Source organism: Oncorhynchus tshawytscha, unplaced genomic scaffold, assembly GCF_018296145.1.
Source record: "Oncorhynchus tshawytscha isolate Ot180627B unplaced genomic scaffold, Otsh_v2.0 Un_contig_2545_pilon_pilon, whole genome shotgun sequence".
In the NCBI taxonomy this organism is placed as follows: Eukaryota; Metazoa; Chordata; class Actinopteri; order Salmoniformes; family Salmonidae; genus Oncorhynchus; species Oncorhynchus tshawytscha.
The window spans coordinates 5,001-22,500 of record NW_024609047.1 but is presented as its reverse complement, the minus strand read 5'-3'; the positions used below and the strand labels follow the sequence as shown (position 1 = coordinate 22,500).

The 17,500-nt window shown below is 46.8% G+C and overlaps 1 protein-coding gene across 1 annotated transcript in view; it reads left to right on the top strand.

The window, feature by feature from the left end:
* LOC121844150 (tuberin-like) overlaps positions 1-1,897 on the top strand; it is a 75,235-nt gene extending 73,338 nt beyond the window's left edge. Inside the window, 1 exon segment of the mRNA XM_042314071.1 lies at positions 1,708-1,897. Coding sequence (XP_042170005.1) covers positions 1,708-1,867 — 160 coding nt within the window. The 3' untranslated portion in view covers positions 1,868-1,897.
* The last annotated feature ends 15,603 nt before the right edge of the window (positions 1,898-17,500 follow it).

The following is a 17,500-nucleotide window of genomic DNA, read 5'->3' as shown; positions in this document are numbered from 1 at the left end:
CCCTAACCCTGTACTGACCCCCTCCGTCCCAGACCCCCTAACCCTTACTGACCCCCTCCGTCCGTAAGACCCCTAACCCTGTACTGACCCCCTCCCACCGTCCCAGACCCCTAACCCTTACTGACCCCCTCCGGCCCAGACCCCTAACCCTGTACTGACCCCCTCCGTCCCAGACCCCTAACCCTGTACTGAGCCCCTCCGTCCCAGACCCCTAACCCTGTACTGACCCCCACCGTCCCAGACCCCTAACCCTGACCCCCTCCGGCCCAGACCCCCTAACCCTGACTGACCCCTCCGTCCCAGACCCCTAACCCTGTACTGAGCCCCTCCGTCCCAGACCCCTGACCTTGTACTGACCCCCTCCGTCCCAGACCCCCTGACCCTGTCCTGCTCCTATGTATACTCACTCTATCTACTGTACCTCTGTAGGAGTTGGAGAGATGCATGTCAGGTGTAAAAACACATCTCAGACAGCTGTATAATATTAACCTGATCATTGTACCAGGGGCTCTTTTCAGCTTTTATATAGTAATGAACGTTTTAAATGAAACAAAGCAGTGAGGGCCTCATTAGAGTATTCTCACATTAAACGTGGTTTCTCCTGTAATTTGTCCTCTCTAGTGGTTACAGAATCCAACTATGTCTTAGACTTAGATGGACAATGTGTCGTAGTATATGAGACCTCCGTTTGTAGTTAGACAGTAGATCACGTGTTCGTGATTTATTGGTTCTTGTGGTTTTAGATCAGCCGTGCTCTCCTCCGACACCTGCTTCATCCAACACATTCCTCTCAGTTGGTTCTGTCATTTGTTGTTGATTTTTGTTTTTAACCTTTAACCTCTTCCTTCCCCCTTGTTGTGTTCATTGGTTTATATTAACCCTCCTCAGGCCGCGCCGATCTCTTCAGTTGGTTGTTTCAGTTGTGTTGATTTGAATCCCTCCTGCTCGGAGTCCATCCTCCTATAACAGATCTCTGTGTCCCAAATGGCAACCTATTCCCTTTACAGTGCACTACTTTAGACCCATAGGGTGGTGCACTGTAGAGGGAATAGGTTGCCATTTTGGGATGCTTCCGGAGTCATGGCAACGTCGGCTTCTCCTCTTGCTGCTCAATGTGACGCCGTCTCCTTTTCTTTCAGGAGTAGTTTGTGTTTGTTGTGGAAAAGCTGATGCTGTTTATCTCCCTGTTGCTCTATAGTTGTTCCTTCCTTTCTGATATTTCTGTTCCTGTTTGTTCATAGTGTTTACTGCTGTTAATTTTCTCAACTTGTTTTTGTTTGTTTTTGTTTACTCTTCGGTTGATTTGACCCCCCCATCCCCTCCTCTGACTGGGTGCTGCGTTGTGGGTGTGGTTTCGGGGTGGGGTCGGTGACACCCTGGATCCCTCCATTGCTATTGGCACACTCTCTTTGCTCATCCCCCTGACCTTCGCCCTCTGACCCTTTGACCTTCATGCCCCACCCCTTTGCCCGTGTCTCCGTCGGTCACCTGGTGGTCGTTCGGGGCCGTTTCTGACGTGACGGGTGACATATCCTGATTTCCGTTTCCTGTTGGCCGTTACCTCTCTCCCCCCTCACCTCCCTCGCCCACCCCTACTCTGTCCCTCTTTCCAACACACAATCCCACCCCCTATCTCACACACACCAACCTGCCCCCTACCCCCCACACCTTCCACCCTCCACTCCTGCCACGTTGCCATGGTCCCAGCCTACGGGCAGCCAAAATGGCGAAGGCCCACCAGCAGCAGCAGGCGTCAATGGCAGCGGGCGTAGCGGCGAGTACCGGCTCTCCCGTTAAAGAGCTGAGAGATCTGTCGGCCTTCCGCTCCCGAAGCATCAGCGTCTCCGAGCACGCGGTGCGCAGGTAGAGAGCACTCTGGGTAACCAGGAAATAAAACCCAGAAAATAACTTTTCTTGCTTCCGTTGGGGGGTGGGGCTTGGGGGGGGAGCGTCGTCATAAGGACCGGTGGGCGGTTGCCAGGGAAACCTGGGTTGGGTGGCGGTGGCATGCTGGAGGAGGATGTGTTGAGTGGTTCTGGGCTGCAATCGGCATCTTTTAACTTTTTTTTTTTACATTTGAGTGATTTTGTTGCATGAAGTTTGTGCTTTGGAAAACATCTAGATTCCTGTCAATGTTTTCCTGTTAACCCCGTTTTGGCTTCTTTAACTTCTCTGATGCTTTGGTTTGTTATGAATAGTTATTTTTGTTTGTTTTCGGTTGTGGTGTTTGCTGGGTTTTGCTGTGCTGACTGGATTTAATTTACCCCGACTGACTGAATGGCTGGAGAAAAACATGGCCCTACTCCAAGCAGTGTACTGAGACGACAAGACTGACAGCCACTGCTACCAATGATTGGCTTTTCCTCTTCCCTGTGGGAAGGGACTATTGCGTTCTGGGCCAATGAGAAGCCAGTCTTACACACATGCTTTGCATGCTGCCTGTGTAGTTTTCTGTTGCATTGCGTTTGTTTGCCCCACAGATGCTCTGTGTTCAGCTCCGCTGATTTACAACCATCTGTCTGTTTGTGGATGTTGGGATTCCTTGATTATCGGAGTTACAAAATTACGGTAACTTTCCCACAATTCCCAGGTTTTCAAGAAATCCCGGTTGGAAAATTCCTGGATTTCCCGATCATTCCTTCTAGATTCAAGGAATATTCCAATTGGGATGTCTGGGAATTTTGGGGAAAGTTACCAGAATTATGCTACCCCTCATCTATGACAGAGTGACTGACTGAGTTGGGGGTTTTGTGGTGTCTGTCTCCAACTGACTCAATGACTCCTGCCATGCACCAATCATTACACATACTTACCTGTGAGAGTGACTGACTGTGAGAGTGACTGAGTGAAAAGTGAATCAGACATTGCAGTTGGTGGTGGTTAGATAATGTTTCATCATTTCTCTCCATCTGTGTATCTCAAACCCATAGGAGTCCATAGGTTGTTATTGAGCTCTCTGTCAGATGGGAAATTAGTTCAGCTGACACTCAACTAGTCAGCTCTCAAAAACTAGCCAGTCTGTTTGTTATCACGGTGACTCATCGCCATGCCAAACAATTTGTCTTGACAATGACCTCCTATGGAGTTGGCAAGAGCACAAACTGATCTGGGACCAGGCTACTGAAGTTCTAGTTCTAATCCAAATTGTCCCAAGGAGAGGGAAGAACTGATCTGGGACCAGGCTACGGAAGTACTAGTTCTAATCCAAATTGTCCCAAGGAGAGGGAAGAACTGATCTGGGACCAGGCTACTGAAGTACTAGTTCTAATCCAAATTGTCCCAAGGAGAGGGAAGAACTGATCTGGGACCAGGCTACTGAAGTACTAGTTCTAATCTATATTGTCCCAAGGAGAGGGAAGAACTGATCTGGGACCAGGCTACTGAAGTACCAGGAGACGGAGGAAGAAGTGTGTAGTTTACCAGGCCCTGTTACAATCTGTATAACTGTCAGTCCCCCTCCTGACCAGCAGGGTGCAGGAGACGATCACTAGACAGCCTGAGGAGCTTCCCCTTTACACACTGATCCAAGACCAGTTCTGTGTTTCCTCTCTAATGGTTAGGGATAGGATTGGGGCCAGTTGAGCTGATCCTAGATCTGTGCCTATAAGAAAGTACAGTATTTGAGATTCCTCGAACAGAAGGTCTAACAGACTTTGCCTCAGTGTGTGACTATGGAACGCCTCAGTGTGTGACTATGGCAACGCCTCAGTGTGTGACTATGGCAACGCCTCAGTGTGTGACTATGGCAACGTCTCACACTGCACGCTGTTCCCTTCATAGTGCACCACCTTTGACCAGAGCCCTATGGGGTTGCCTATGGGCTCTGGTCTAAAGTAGTGCACTGCATAGGGAATAGGGTGCCATTTGGAAAGCGACAACCGACTTGGTGCCTCAGCCGACACCTACTGGCTACAGGTGTTCTGCCTACCTACCACTGGTGGTCTGCTTTCTCACACACACACACACACACACCTGGCTACAGGTGTTCTGCCTACCTACCACTGGTGGTCTGCTTTCTCACACACACACACACACACACACACCTGGCTACAGGTGTTCTTTGTCTCCAGCTCTGTTGTTGAGAACATTCAGAGCAGCGTTCTATTAGCTCATAAAGGCCTTTGTCTCCTGCTGTTGTTGAGAACATTCAGAGCAGCGTTCTATTAGCTCATAAAGGCCTTTGTCTCCTGCTGCTGTTGTTGAGAACATTCAGAGCAGCGTTCTATTAGCTCAACCTTTGTCTCCAGGCTGTTGAGAACATTCAGAGCAGCGTTCTATTAGCTCAAGCTGTTGTTGAGAACATTCAGAGCAGCTTTATTATCATAAAGGCCTTTGTCTCCAGCTGTCTGTCAGTCCATCTCAGAGCAGCGTTCTATTAGCAAAAGGCAGTCTCGCTGTTGTTGAGAACATTCAGAGCAGCGTTCTATTAGCTCATAAAGGCCTTTGTCTCCAGCTGTTGTTGAGAACATTCAGAGCAGCGTTCTATTAGCTCATAAAGGCCTTTGTCTCCAGCTGCTGTTGTTGAGAACATTCAGAGCAGCGTTCTATTAGCTCATAAAGGCCTTTGTCTCCAGCTGCTGTTGTTGAGAACATTCAGAGCAGCGTTCTATTAGCTCATAAAGGCCTTTGTCTCCAGCTGCTGTTGTTGAGAACATTCAGAGCAGCGTTCTATTAGCTCATAAAGGCCTTTGTCTCCAGCTGCTGTTGTTGAGAACATTCAGAGCAGCGTTCTATTAGCTCATAAAGGCCTTTGTCTCCAGCTGCTGTTGAGAACATTCAGAGCAGCGTTCTATTAGCTCATAAAGGCCTTTGTCTCCAGCTGTGTTGTTGAGAACATTCAGAGCAGCGTTCTATTAGCTCATAAAGGCCTTTGTCTCCAGCTGCTGTTGAGAACATTCAGAGCAGCGTTCTATTAGCTCATAAAGGCCTTTGTCTCCTGCTGCTGTTGTTGAGAACATTCAGAGCAGCGTTCTATTAGCTCATAAAGGCCTTTGTCTCCTGCTGTTGTTGAGAACATTCAGAGCAGCGTTCTATTAGCTCATAAAGGCCTTTGTCTCCTGCTGCTGTTGTTGAGAACATTCAGAGCAGCGTTCTATTAGCTCATAAAGGCCTTTGTCTCCTCCTGCTGTTGTTGAGAACATTCAGAGCAGTGTTCTATTAGCTCATAAAGGCCTTTGTCTCCAGCTGTTGTTGAGAACATTCAGAGCAGTGTTCTATTAGCTCATAAAGGCCTTTGTCTCCAGCTGCTGTTGTTGAGAACATTCAGAGCAGCGTTCTATTAGCTCATAAAGGCCTTTGTCTCCAGCTGTTGTTGTTGAGAACATTCAGAGCAGCGTTCTATTAGCTCATAAAGGCCTTTGTCTCCAGCTGTTGTTGAGAACATTCAGAGCAGCGTTCTATTAGCTCATAAAGGCCTTTGTCTCCAGGTATCATCAGGTTGTCTGTCCTTCAGTGGAACACCTGTTTAGTTGAACTTCAATACAACATAACTTTTCTCCTTTATTTGTTTGAACACAGAGAGAGATGTGAACACAGAGAGAGAGATGTGAACACAGAGAGAGAGAGAGAGATGTGAACACAGAGAGAGAGAGAGAGATGTGAACACAGAGAGAGAGAGAACACAGAGAGAGAGAGAGAGATGAACACAGAGAGAGAGAGAGAGTGAACACAGAGAGAGAGAGAGATGTGAACACAGAGAGAGAGATGTGAACACAGAGAGAGAGAGAGATGTGAACACAGAGAGAGAGAGAGAGATGTGAACACAGAGAGAGAGAGATGTGAACACAGAGAGAGAGAGAGATGTGAACACAGAGAGAGAGAGAGAGATGTGAACACAGAGAGAGAGAGAGATGTGTGAACAGAGAGAGTGAACACAGAGAGAGAGAGAGATGTGAACACAGAGAGAGAGAGAGAGAGAGAGAGAGATGAACACAGAGAGAGAGAGAGAGATGTGAACACAGAGAGAGAGAGAGAGAGAGTGAACACAGAGAGAGAGAGAGATGTGAACACAGAGAGAGAGAGATGTGAACACAGAGAGAGAGAGAGAGATGAGAACACAGAGAGAGAGAGAGATGTGAACACAGAGAGAGAGAGAGATGTGAACACAGAGAGAGAGAGAGATGTGAACACAGAGAGAGAGAGAGATGTGAACACAGAGAGAGAGAGAGATGTGAACACAGAGAGAGAGAGAGAGAACACAGTGAACACAGAGAGAGAGAGATGTGAACACAGAGAGAGAGAGAGAGATGTGAACACAGAGAGAGAGAGAGAGATGTGAACACAGAGAGAGAGAGAGAGATGTGAACACAGAGAGAGAGAGAGAGAGAGAGAGAGAGAGAGAGAGAGAGATGTGAACACAGAGAGAGAGAGAGATGTGAACACAGAGAGAGAGAGATGTGAACACAGAGAGAGAGAGAGAGAGAGATGTGAACACAGAGAGAGAGAGAGAGAGTGAACACAGAGAGAGAGAGAGATGTGAACACAGAGAGAGAGAGATGTGAACACAGAGAGAGAGAGAGAGAGATGTGAACACAGAGAGAGAGTGAACACAGAGAGAGAGAGATGTGAACACAGAGAGAGAGATGTGAACACAGAGAGAGAGAGATGTGAACACAGAGAGAGAGAGAGATGTGAACACAGAGAGAGAGAGATGTGAACACAGAGAGAGAGAGAGATGTGAACACAGAGAGAGAGAGATGTGAACACAGAGAGAGAGAGAGATGTGAACACAGAGAGAGAGAGAGAGATGTGAACACAGAGAGAGAGAGAGATGTGAACACAGAGAGAGAGAGAGAGATGTGAACACAGAGAGAGAGAGAGAGAGAGATGTGAACACAGAGAGAGAGAGAGTGAACACAGAGAGAGAGAGAGAGATGTGAACACAGAGAGAGAGAGAGAGATGTGAACACAGAGAGAGAGAGAGAGATGTGAACACAGAGAGAGAGAGAGAGATGTGAACACAGAGAGAGAGAGAGAGATGTGAACACAGAGAGAGAGAGAGAGATGTGAACACAGAGAGAGAGAGAGAGATGTGAACACAGAGAGAGAGAGAGAGATGTGAACACAGAGAGAGAGATGAACACAGAGAGAGAGAGATGTGAACACAGAGAGAGAGAGAGATGTGAACACAGAGAGAGAGATGTGAACACAGAGAGAGAGAGAGAGAGAGAGATGTGAACACAGAGAGAGAGAGAGAGATGTGAACACAGAGAGAGAGAGAGATGTGAACACAGAGAGAGAGAGATGTGAACACAGAGAGAGAGAGAGAGAGATGTGAACACAGAGAGAGAGAGAGAGAGATGTGAACACAGAGAGAGAGAGAGAGATGTGAACACAGAGAGAGAGAGAGAGATGTGAACACAGAGAGAGAGAGAGAGATGTGAACACAGAGAGAGAGAGAGAGATGTGAACACAGAGAGAGAGAGAGAGATGTGAACACAGAGAGAGAGAGAGAGAGATGTGAACACAGAGAGAGAGAGAGATGTGAACACAGAGAGAGAGAGAGAGATGTGAACACAGAGAGAGAGAGAGAGAGAGATGTGAACACAGAGAGAGAGAGAGAGAGAGAGAGAGAGATGTGAACACAGAGAGAGAGAGATGTGAACAGAGAGAGAGAGAGAGATGTGAACACAGAGAGAGAGAGATGATGAACACAGAGAGAGAGAGAGAGAGAAGAGAGAGAGAGATGTGAACACAGAGAGAGAGAGAGATGTGAACACAGAGAGAGAGAGAGAGATGTGAAGAGAGAGAGAGATGTGAACACAGAGAGAGAGAGATGTGAACACAGAGAGAGAGAGAGAGAGAGATGTGAACACAGAGAGAGAGAGAGATGTGAACACAGAGAGAGAGAGAGAGATGTGAAGAGAGAGAGAGATGTGAACACAGAGAGAGAGAGAGAGATGTGAACACAGAGAGAGAGAGAGATGTGAACACAGAGAGAGAGAGAGAGATGTGAACACAGAGAGAGAGAGAGAGAGAGATGTGAACACAGAGAGAGAGAGAGAGATGTGAACACAGAGAGAGAGAGAGATGTGAACACAGAGAGAGAGAGAGAGATGTGAACACAGAGAGAGAGAGAGAGAGAGAGATGTGAACACAGAGAGAGAGAGAGAGAGATGTGAACACAGAGAGAGAGAGAGAGATGTGAACACAGAGAGAGAGAGAGAGATGTGAACACAGAGAGAGAGAGAGAGAGAGAGAGATGTGAACACAGAGAGAGAGAGAGAGATGTGAACACAGAGAGAGAGAGAGAGAAGAGAGAGAGAGATGTGAACACAGAGAGAGAGAGATGTGAACACAGAGAGAGAGAGAGAGAGAGATGTGAACACAGAGAGAGAGAGAGAGATGTGAACACAGAGAGAGAGAGAGAGAGAGAGAGAGAGATGTGAACACAGAGAGAGAGAGAGAGATGTGAACACAGAGAGAGAGAGAGATGTGAACACAGAGAGAGAGAGAGAGATGTGAACACAGAGAGAGAGAGAGAGATGTGAACACAGAGAGAGAGAGAGATGTGAACACAGAGAGAGAGAGAGATGTGAACACAGAGAGAGAGAGAGTGAGAGATGTGAACACAGAGAGAGAGAGAGAGAGATGTGAACACAGAGAGAGAGAGAGAGAGATGTGAACACAGAGAGAGAGAGAGAGATGATGAACACAGAGAGAGAGAGAGAGATGTGAACACAGAGAGAGAGAGAGAGATGTGAACACAGAGAGAGAGAGAGAGAGAGAGAGAGATGTGAACACAGAGAGAGAGAGAGAGATGTGAACACAGAGAGAGAGAGAGAGAGATGTGAACAGAGAGAGAGAGAGAGAGATGTGAACACAGAGAGAGAGAGATGAACACAGAGAGAGAGAGAGAGAACACAGAGAGAGAGAGAGAGAGATGTGAACACAGAGAGAGAGAGAGAGAGAGAGACAGAGAGATGAACACAGAGAGAGAGAGAGAGATGTGAACACAGAGAGAGAGAGAGAGATGTGAACACAGAGAGAGAGAGAGATGTGAACACAGAGAGAGAGAGAGATGTGAACACAGAGAGAGAGAGAGATGTGAACACAGAGAGAGAGAGAGATGTGAACACAGAGAGAGAGAGAGAGATGTGAACACAGAGAGAGAGAGAGAGAGATGTGAACACAGAGAGAGAGAGAGAGATGTGAACACAGAGAGAGAGAGAGAGATGTGAACACAGAGAGAGAGAGAGAGATGTGAACACAGAGAGAGAGAGAGATGTGAACACAGAGAGAGAGAGAGAGAGATGTGAACACAGAGAGAGAGAGAGAGAGATGTGAACACAGAGAGAGAGAGAGAGATGTGAACACAGAGAGAGAGAGAGAGAGAGATGTGAACACAGAGAGAGAGAGAGATGTGAACACAGAGAGAGAGAGAGAGAGAGAGAGAGAGATGTGAACACAGAGAGAGAGAGAGAGATGTGAACACAGAGAGAGAGAGAGAGATGTGAACACAGAGAGAGAGAGAGATGTGAACACAGAGAGAGAGAGAGATGTGAACACAGAGAGAGAGAGAGATGTGAACACAGAGAGAGAGAGAGAGATGTGAACACAGAGAGAGAGAGAGAGATGTGAACACAGAGAGAGAGAGAGAGATGTGAACACAGAGAGAGAGAGAGAGAGAGTGAACACAGAGAGAGAGAGAGAGAGATGTGAACACAGAGAGAGAGAGAGAGAGATGTGAACACAGAGAGAGAGAGAGAGAGAGATGAGATGAACACAGAGAGAGAGAGAGAGATGTGAACACAGAGAGAGAGAGAGAGAGAGAGAGATGTGAACACAGAGAGAGAGAGAGAGAGAGAGAGAGAGAGAGATGTGAACACAGAGAGAGAGAGAGAGAGATGTGAACACAGAGAGAGAGAGATGTGAACACAGAGAGAGAGAGAGAGAGATGTGAACACAGAGAGAGAGAGAGAGAGATGTGAACACAGAGAGAGAGAGAGAGAGATGTGAACACAGAGAGAGAGAGATGTGAACACAGAGAGAGAGAGAGATGTGAACACAGAGAGAGAGAGAGAGAGATGTGAACACAGAGAGAGAGAGAGAGAGATGTGAACACAGAGAGAGAGAGAGAGAACACAGAGATGTGAACACAGAGAGAGAGAGAGAGAGAGAGAGAGAGATGATGAACACAGAGAGAGAGAGAGATGAGAACACAGAGAGAGAGAGAGATGTGAACACAGAGAGAGAGAGAGAGATGTGAACACAGAGAGAGAGAGAGAGATGTGAACACAGAGAGAGAGAGAGAGATGTGAACACAGAGAGAGAGAGAGAGATGTGAACACAGAGAGAGAGAGAGATGTGAACACAGAGAGAGAGAGAGAGAGAGATGTGAACACAGAGAGAGAGAGATGTGAACACAGAGAGAGATTTGAACACAGAGAGAGAGAGAGATGTGAACACAGAGAGAGAGAGAGAGAGATGTGAACACAGAGAGAGAGAGAGATGTGAACACAGAGAGAGAGAGATGTGAACACAGAGAGAGAGAGATGTGAACACAGAGAGAGAGAGAGATGTGAACACAGAGAGAGAGAGAGAGATGTGAACACAGAGAGAGAGAGAGATGTGAACACAGAGAGAGAGAGATGTGAACACAGAGAGAGAGAGAGAGATGTGAACACAGAGAGAGATTTGAACACAGAGAGAGAGAGAGATGTGAACACAGAGAGAGAGAGAGAGATGTGAACACAGAGAGAGAGAGAGATGTGAACACAGAGAGAGAGAGATGTGAACACAGAGAGAGAGAGATGTGAACACAGAGAGAGAGAGATGTGAACACAGAGAGAGAGAGAGAGAGATGTGAACACAGAGAGAGAGAGAGAGATGTGAACACAGAGAGAGAGAGAGAGATGTGAACACAGAGAGAGAGAGAGATGTGAACACAGAGAGAGAGAGAGAGAGATGTGAACACAGAGAGAGAGAGAGAGAGATGTGAACACAGAGAGAGAGAGAGATGTGAACACAGAGAGAGAGAGAGAGAGATGTGAACACAGAGAGAGAGAGAGAGATGTGAACACAGAGAGAGAGAGAGAGAGTGAACACAGAGAGAGAGAGAGAGAGATGTGAACACAGAGAGAGAGAGAGAGAGTGAACACAGAGAGAGAGAGAGATGTGAACACAGAGAGAGAGAGAGGGAGATGTGAACACAGAGAGAGAGAGAGATGTGAACACAGAGAGAGAGAGAGATGTGAACACAGAGAGAGAGAGAGAGATGTGAACACAGAGAGAGAGAGAGAGATGTGAACACAGAGAGAGAGAGAGAGATGTGAACACAGAGAGAGAGAGAGAGAGATGAACACAGAGAGAGAGAGAGATGTGAACACAGAGAGAGAGAGAGAGATGTGAACACAGAGAGAGAGAGAGATGTGAACACAGAGAGAGAGAGAGAGAGATGTGAACACAGAGAGAGAGAGAGAGAGATGAACACAGAGAGAGAGAGAGATGTGAACACAGAGAGAGAGAGAGAGAGAGATGTGAACACAGAGAGAGAGAGAGAGAGAGAGAGATGTGAACACAGAGAGAGAGAGATGTGAACACAGAGAGAGAGAGAGAACATGTGAAGAGAGAGAGATGTGAACACAGAGAGAGAGAGAGACATGTGAACACAGAGAGAGAGAGAGAGATGTGAACACAGAGAGAGAGAGAGAGATGTGAACACAGAGAGAGAGAGAGAACAGAGAGAGAGAGATGTGAACACAGAGAGAGAGAGATGATGAACACAGAGAGAGAGAGAGAGATGTGAACACAGAGAGAGAGAGAGAGATGTGAACACAGAGAGAGAGAGAGAGATGTGAACACAGAGAGAGAGAGAGAGATGTGAACACAGAGAGAGAGAGAGATGTGAACACAGAGAGAGAGAGAGAGAGATGTGAACACAGAGAGAGAGAGAGAGATGTGAACACAGAGAGAGAGAGAGAGAGATGTGAACACAGAGAGAGAGAGAGAGAGATGTGAACACAGAGAGAGAGAGAGAGATGTGAACACAGAGAGAGAGAGAGAGATGTGAACACAGAGAGAGAGAGAGAGATGTGAACACAGAGAGAGAGAGAGAGAGAGATGTGAACACAGAGAGAGAGAGAGAGAGAGAGAGATGTGAACACAGAGAGAGAGAGAGAGATGTGAACACAGAGAGAGAGAGAGAGATGTGAACAGAGAGAGAGAGAGAGAGATGTGAACACAGAGAGAGAGAGATGTGAACACAGAGAGAGAGAGAGAGAGAGAGAGAGATGAACACAGAGAGAGAGAGAGAGAGAGAGAGAGAGATGTGAACACAGAGAGAGAGAGAGAGATGTGAACACAGAGAGAGAGAGAGAGATGTGAACACAGAGAGAGAGAGATGTGAACACAGAGAGAGAGAGAGATGTGAACACAGAGAGAGAGAGATGAACACAGAGAGAGAGAGAGAGATGTGAACACAGAGAGAGAGAGAGAGATGTGAACACAGAGAGAGAGAGAGAGAGATGAACACAGAGAGAGAGAGAGAGAGATGTGAACACAGAGAGAGAGAGAGAGATGTGAACACAGAGAGAGAGAGAGAGATGTGAACACAGAGAGAGAGAGAGATGTGAACACAGAGAGAGAGAGAGATGTGAACACAGAGAGAGAGAGAGAGATGTGAACACAGAGAGAGAGAGAGATGTGAACACAGAGAGAGAGAGAGAGATGTGAACACAGAGAGAGAGAGAGAGAGAGATGTGAACACAGAGAGAGAGAGAGATGTGAACACAGAGAGAGAGATGAGAGAGATGAACACAGAGAGAGAGAGAGAGATGTGAACACAGAGAGAGATGTGAACACAGAGAGAGAGAGAGAGAGAGAGAGAGATGAACACAGAGAGAGAGAGAGAGAGAGAGATGTGAACACAGAGAGAGAGAGAGAGAGATGTGAACACAGAGAGAGAGAGATGTGAACACAGAGAGAGAGAGAGATGTGAACACAGAGAGAGAGATGTGAACACAGAGAGAGAGAGAGAGATGTGAACACAGAGAGAGAGAGAGATGTGAACACAGAGAGAGAGAGAGAGATGAACACAGAGAGAGAGAGATGTGAACACAGAGAGAGAGAGAGATGTGAACACAGAGAGAGAGAGAGAGAGATGTGAACACAGAGAGAGAGAGAGAGAGAGATGTGAACACAGAGAGAGAGAGAGAGATGTGAACACAGAGAGAGAGAGAGAGATGTGAACACAGAGAGAGAGAGAGATGTGAACACAGAGAGAGAGAGAGATGTGAACACAGAGAGAGAGAGAGAGATGTGAACACAGAGAGAGAGAGAGAGAGATGAACACAGAGAGAGAGAGAGATGTGAACACAGAGAGAGAGAGAGAGATGTGAACACAGAGAGAGAGAGAGAGATGTGAACACAGAGAGAGAGAGAGAGATGTGAACACAGAGAGAGAGAGAGATGTGAACACAGAGAGAGAGAGAGAGAGATGTGAACACAGAGAGAGAGAGAGAGATGTGAACACAGAGAGAGAGAGAGAGATGTGAACACAGAGAGAGAGAGAGATGTGAAGACAGAGAGAGAGAGAGAGATGTGAACACAGAGAGAGAGAGAGATGTGAACACAGAGAGAGAGAGAGAGATGAACACAGAGAGAGAGAGAGAGAGATGTGAACACAGAGAGAGAGAGAGAGAGAGATGTGAACACAGAGAGAGAGAGAGAGATGTGAAGACAGAGAGAGAGAGAGAGAGATGTGAACACAGAGAGAGAGAGAGAGAGAGAGAGATGTGAACACAGAGAGAGAGAGATGTGAACACAGAGAGAGAGAGAGAGATGTGAAGAGAGAGAGAGATGTGAACACAGAGAGAGAGAGATGTGAACACAGAGAGAGAGAGAGAGAGAGAGATGTGAACACAGAGAGAGAGAGAGAGATGTGAACACAGAGAGAGAGAGAGAGATGTGAAGAGAGAGAGAGATGTGAACACAGAGAGAGAGAGATGAACACAGAGAGAGAGAGAGAGAGATGTGAACACAGAGAGAGAGAGAGAGAGATGTGAACACAGAGAGAGAGAGAGAGAGATGAAGAGAGAGAGAGAGAGAGATGTGAACACAGAGAGAGAGAGAGAGATGTGAACACAGAGAGAGAGAGAGAGAGTGAACACAGAGAGAGAGAGAGAGAGAGACACAGAGAGAGAGAGAGATGTGAACACAGAGAGAGAGAGAGAGATGTGAACACAGAGAGAGAGAGAGATGTGAACACAGAGAGAGAGAGAGAGATGTGAACACAGAGAGAGAGAGAGAGATGTGAACACACACAGAGAGAGAGAGAGATGTGAACACAGAGAGAGAGAGAGAGAGATGTGAACACAGAGAGAGAGAGAGATGTGAACACAGAGAGAGAGAGAGAGAGAGAGAGATGTGAACACAGAGAGAGAGAGAGAGATGTGAACACAGAGAGAGAGAGAGAGATGTGAAGAGAGAGAGATGTGAACACAGAGAGAGAGAGAGATGTGAACACAGAGAGAGAGAGAGAGAGATGTGAACACAGAGAGAGAGAGAGATGAACACAGAGAGAGAGAGAGAGATGTGAACACAGAGAGAGAGAACAGATGTGAACACAGAGAGAGAGAGATGTGAACACAGAGAGAGAGAGAGAGATGTGAACACAGAGAGAGAGAGAGATGTGAACACAGAGAGAGAGAGAGAGATGTGAACACAGAGAGAGAGAGAGATGTGAACACAGAGAGAGAGAGAGAGATGTGAACACAGAGAGAGAGAGAGATGTGAACACAGAGAGAGAGAGAGAGATGTGAACACAGAGAGAGAGAGAGAGAGAGAGAGATGTGAACACAGAGAGAGAGAGAGAGAGATGTGAACACAGAGAGAGAGAGAGAGATGTGAACACAGAGAGAGAGAGAGAGATGTGAACACAGAGAGAGAGAGAGAGATGTGAACACAGAGAGAGAGAGAGAGAGAGAGAGATGTGAACACAGAGAGAGAGAGAGAGAGATGTGAACACAGAGAGAGAGAGAGATGTGAACACAGAGAGAGAGAGAGAGATGTGAACACAGAGAGAGAGATGTGAACACAGAGAGAGAGAGAGAGAGAGAGATGTGAACACAGAGAGAGAGAGAGAGAGAGAGAGATGTGAACACAGAGAGAGAGAGAGAGAGATGTGAACACAGAGAGAGAGAGAGAGAGATGAACACAGAGAGAGAGATGTGAACACAGAGAGAGAGAGAGATGTGAACACAGAGAGAGAGAGATGTGAACACAGAGAGAGAGAGAGAGATGAACACAGAGAGAGAGAGAGAGATGTGAACACAGAGAGAGAGAGAGAGATGTGAACACAGAGAGAGAGAGATGTGAACACAGAGAGAGAGAGAGATGTGAACACAGAGAGAGAGAGAGAGATGTGAACACAGAGAGAGAGAGAGAGAGATGTGAACACAGAGAGAGAGAGAGAGATGTGAACACAGAGAGAGAGAGAGATGTGAACACAGAGAGAGAGAGAGAGATGTGAACACAGAGAGAGAGAGAGAGAGATGTGAACACAGAGAGAGAGAGAGAGAGAGAGAGATGTGAACACAGAGAGAGAGAGAGAGATGTGAACACAGAGAGAGAGAACACAGAGAGAGAGAGATGTGAACACAGAGAGAGAGAGAGAGATGTGAACACAGAGAGAGAGAGATGTGAACACAGAGAGAGAGAGAGAGAGAGAGAGAGAGAGATGTGAACACAGAGAGAGAGAGAGAGATGTGAACACAGAGAGAACACAGAGAGAGAGAGAGAGAGATGTGAACACAGAGAGAGAGAGAGAGATGTGAACACAGAGAGAGAGAGAGATGTGAACACAGAGAGAGAGAGATGTGAACACAGAGAGAGAGAGAGAGAGAGAGATGTGAACACAGAGAGAGAGAGAGAGATGTGAACACAGAGAGAGAGAGAGAGAGATGTGAACACAGAGAGAGAGAGAGAGATGTGAACACAGAGAGAGAGAGAGAGAGATGTGAACACAGAGAGAGAGAGAGAGATGTGAACACAGAGAGAGAGAGAGAGAGAGAGAGATGTGAACACAGAGAGAGAGAGATGTGAACACAGAGAGAGAGAGAGAGATGTGAACACAGAGAGAGAGAGAGAGAGATGAACACAGAGAGAGAGAGATGTGAACACAGAGAGAGAGAGAGAGAGAGAGAGAGATGTGAACACAGAGAGAGAGAGAGAGAGAGAGAGAGAGTGAACACAGAGAGAGAGAGAGAGAGATGTGAACACAGAGAGAGAGAGAGAGATGTGAACACAGAGAGAGAGAGAGATGTGAACACAGAGAGAGAGAGAGAGATGTGAACACAGAGAGAGAGAGAGAGATGAACACAGAGAGAGAGAGAGATGTGAACACAGAGAGAGAGAGAGATGTGAACACAGAGAGAGAGAGATGTGAACACAGAGAGAGAGATGTGAACACAGAGAGAGAGAGAGATGTGAACACAGAGAGAGAGAGAGAGAGAGATGTGAACACAGAGAGAGAGAGAGAGATGTGAACACAGAGAGAGAGAGAGATGTGAACACAGAGAGAGAGAGAGATGTGAACACAGAGAGAGAGAGAGAGATGTGAACACAGAGAGAGAGAGAGAGATGTGAACACAGAGAGAGAGAGAGATGTGAACACAGAGAGAGAGAGAGATGTGAACACAGAGAGAGAGAGAGAGATGTGAACACAGAGAGAGAGAGAGAGTGAACACAGAGAGAGAGAGAGAGAGATGTGAACACAGAGAGAGAGAGAGAGATGTGAACACAGAGAGAGAGAGAGAGAGAGTGAACACAGAGAGAGAGAGATGTGAACACAGAGAGAGAGAGAGAGATGTGAACACAGAGAGAGAGAGAGAGATGTGAACACAGAGAGAGAGAGAGAGATGTGAACACAGAGAGAGAGAGAGAGATGTGAACACAGAGAGAGAGAGAGAGATGTGAACACAGAGAGAGAGAGAGAGATGTGAACACAGAGAGAGAGAGAGAGATGTGAACACAGAGAGAGAGAGAGAGAGAGAGATGAACACAGAGAGAGAGAGAGAGAGAGAGATGTGAACAGAGAGAGAGAGAGAGAGAGATGTGAACACAGAGAGAGAGAGAGATGTGAAGAGAGAGAGAGATGAACACAGAGAGAGAGATGTGAACACAGAGAGAGAGAGAGAGAGAGAGATGTGAACACAGAGAGAGAGAGAGATGTGAACACAGAGAGAGAGAGTGAGATGTGAAGAGAGAGAGATGTGAACACAGAGAGAGAGATGTGAACACAGAGAGAGAGAGAGATGAGATGAACACAGAGAGAGAGAGAGAGATGTGAACACAGAGAGAGAGAGAGAGATGTGAACACAGAAGAGAGAGAGAGATGTGAACACAGAGAGAGAGAGAGAGAGATGTGAACACAGAGAGAGAGAGAGATGTGAACACAGAGAGAGAGAGAGAGAGATGTGAACACAGAGAGAGAGAGAGAGATGTGAACACAGAGAGAGAGAGAGAGATGTGAACACAGAGAGAGAGAGAGATGTGAACACAG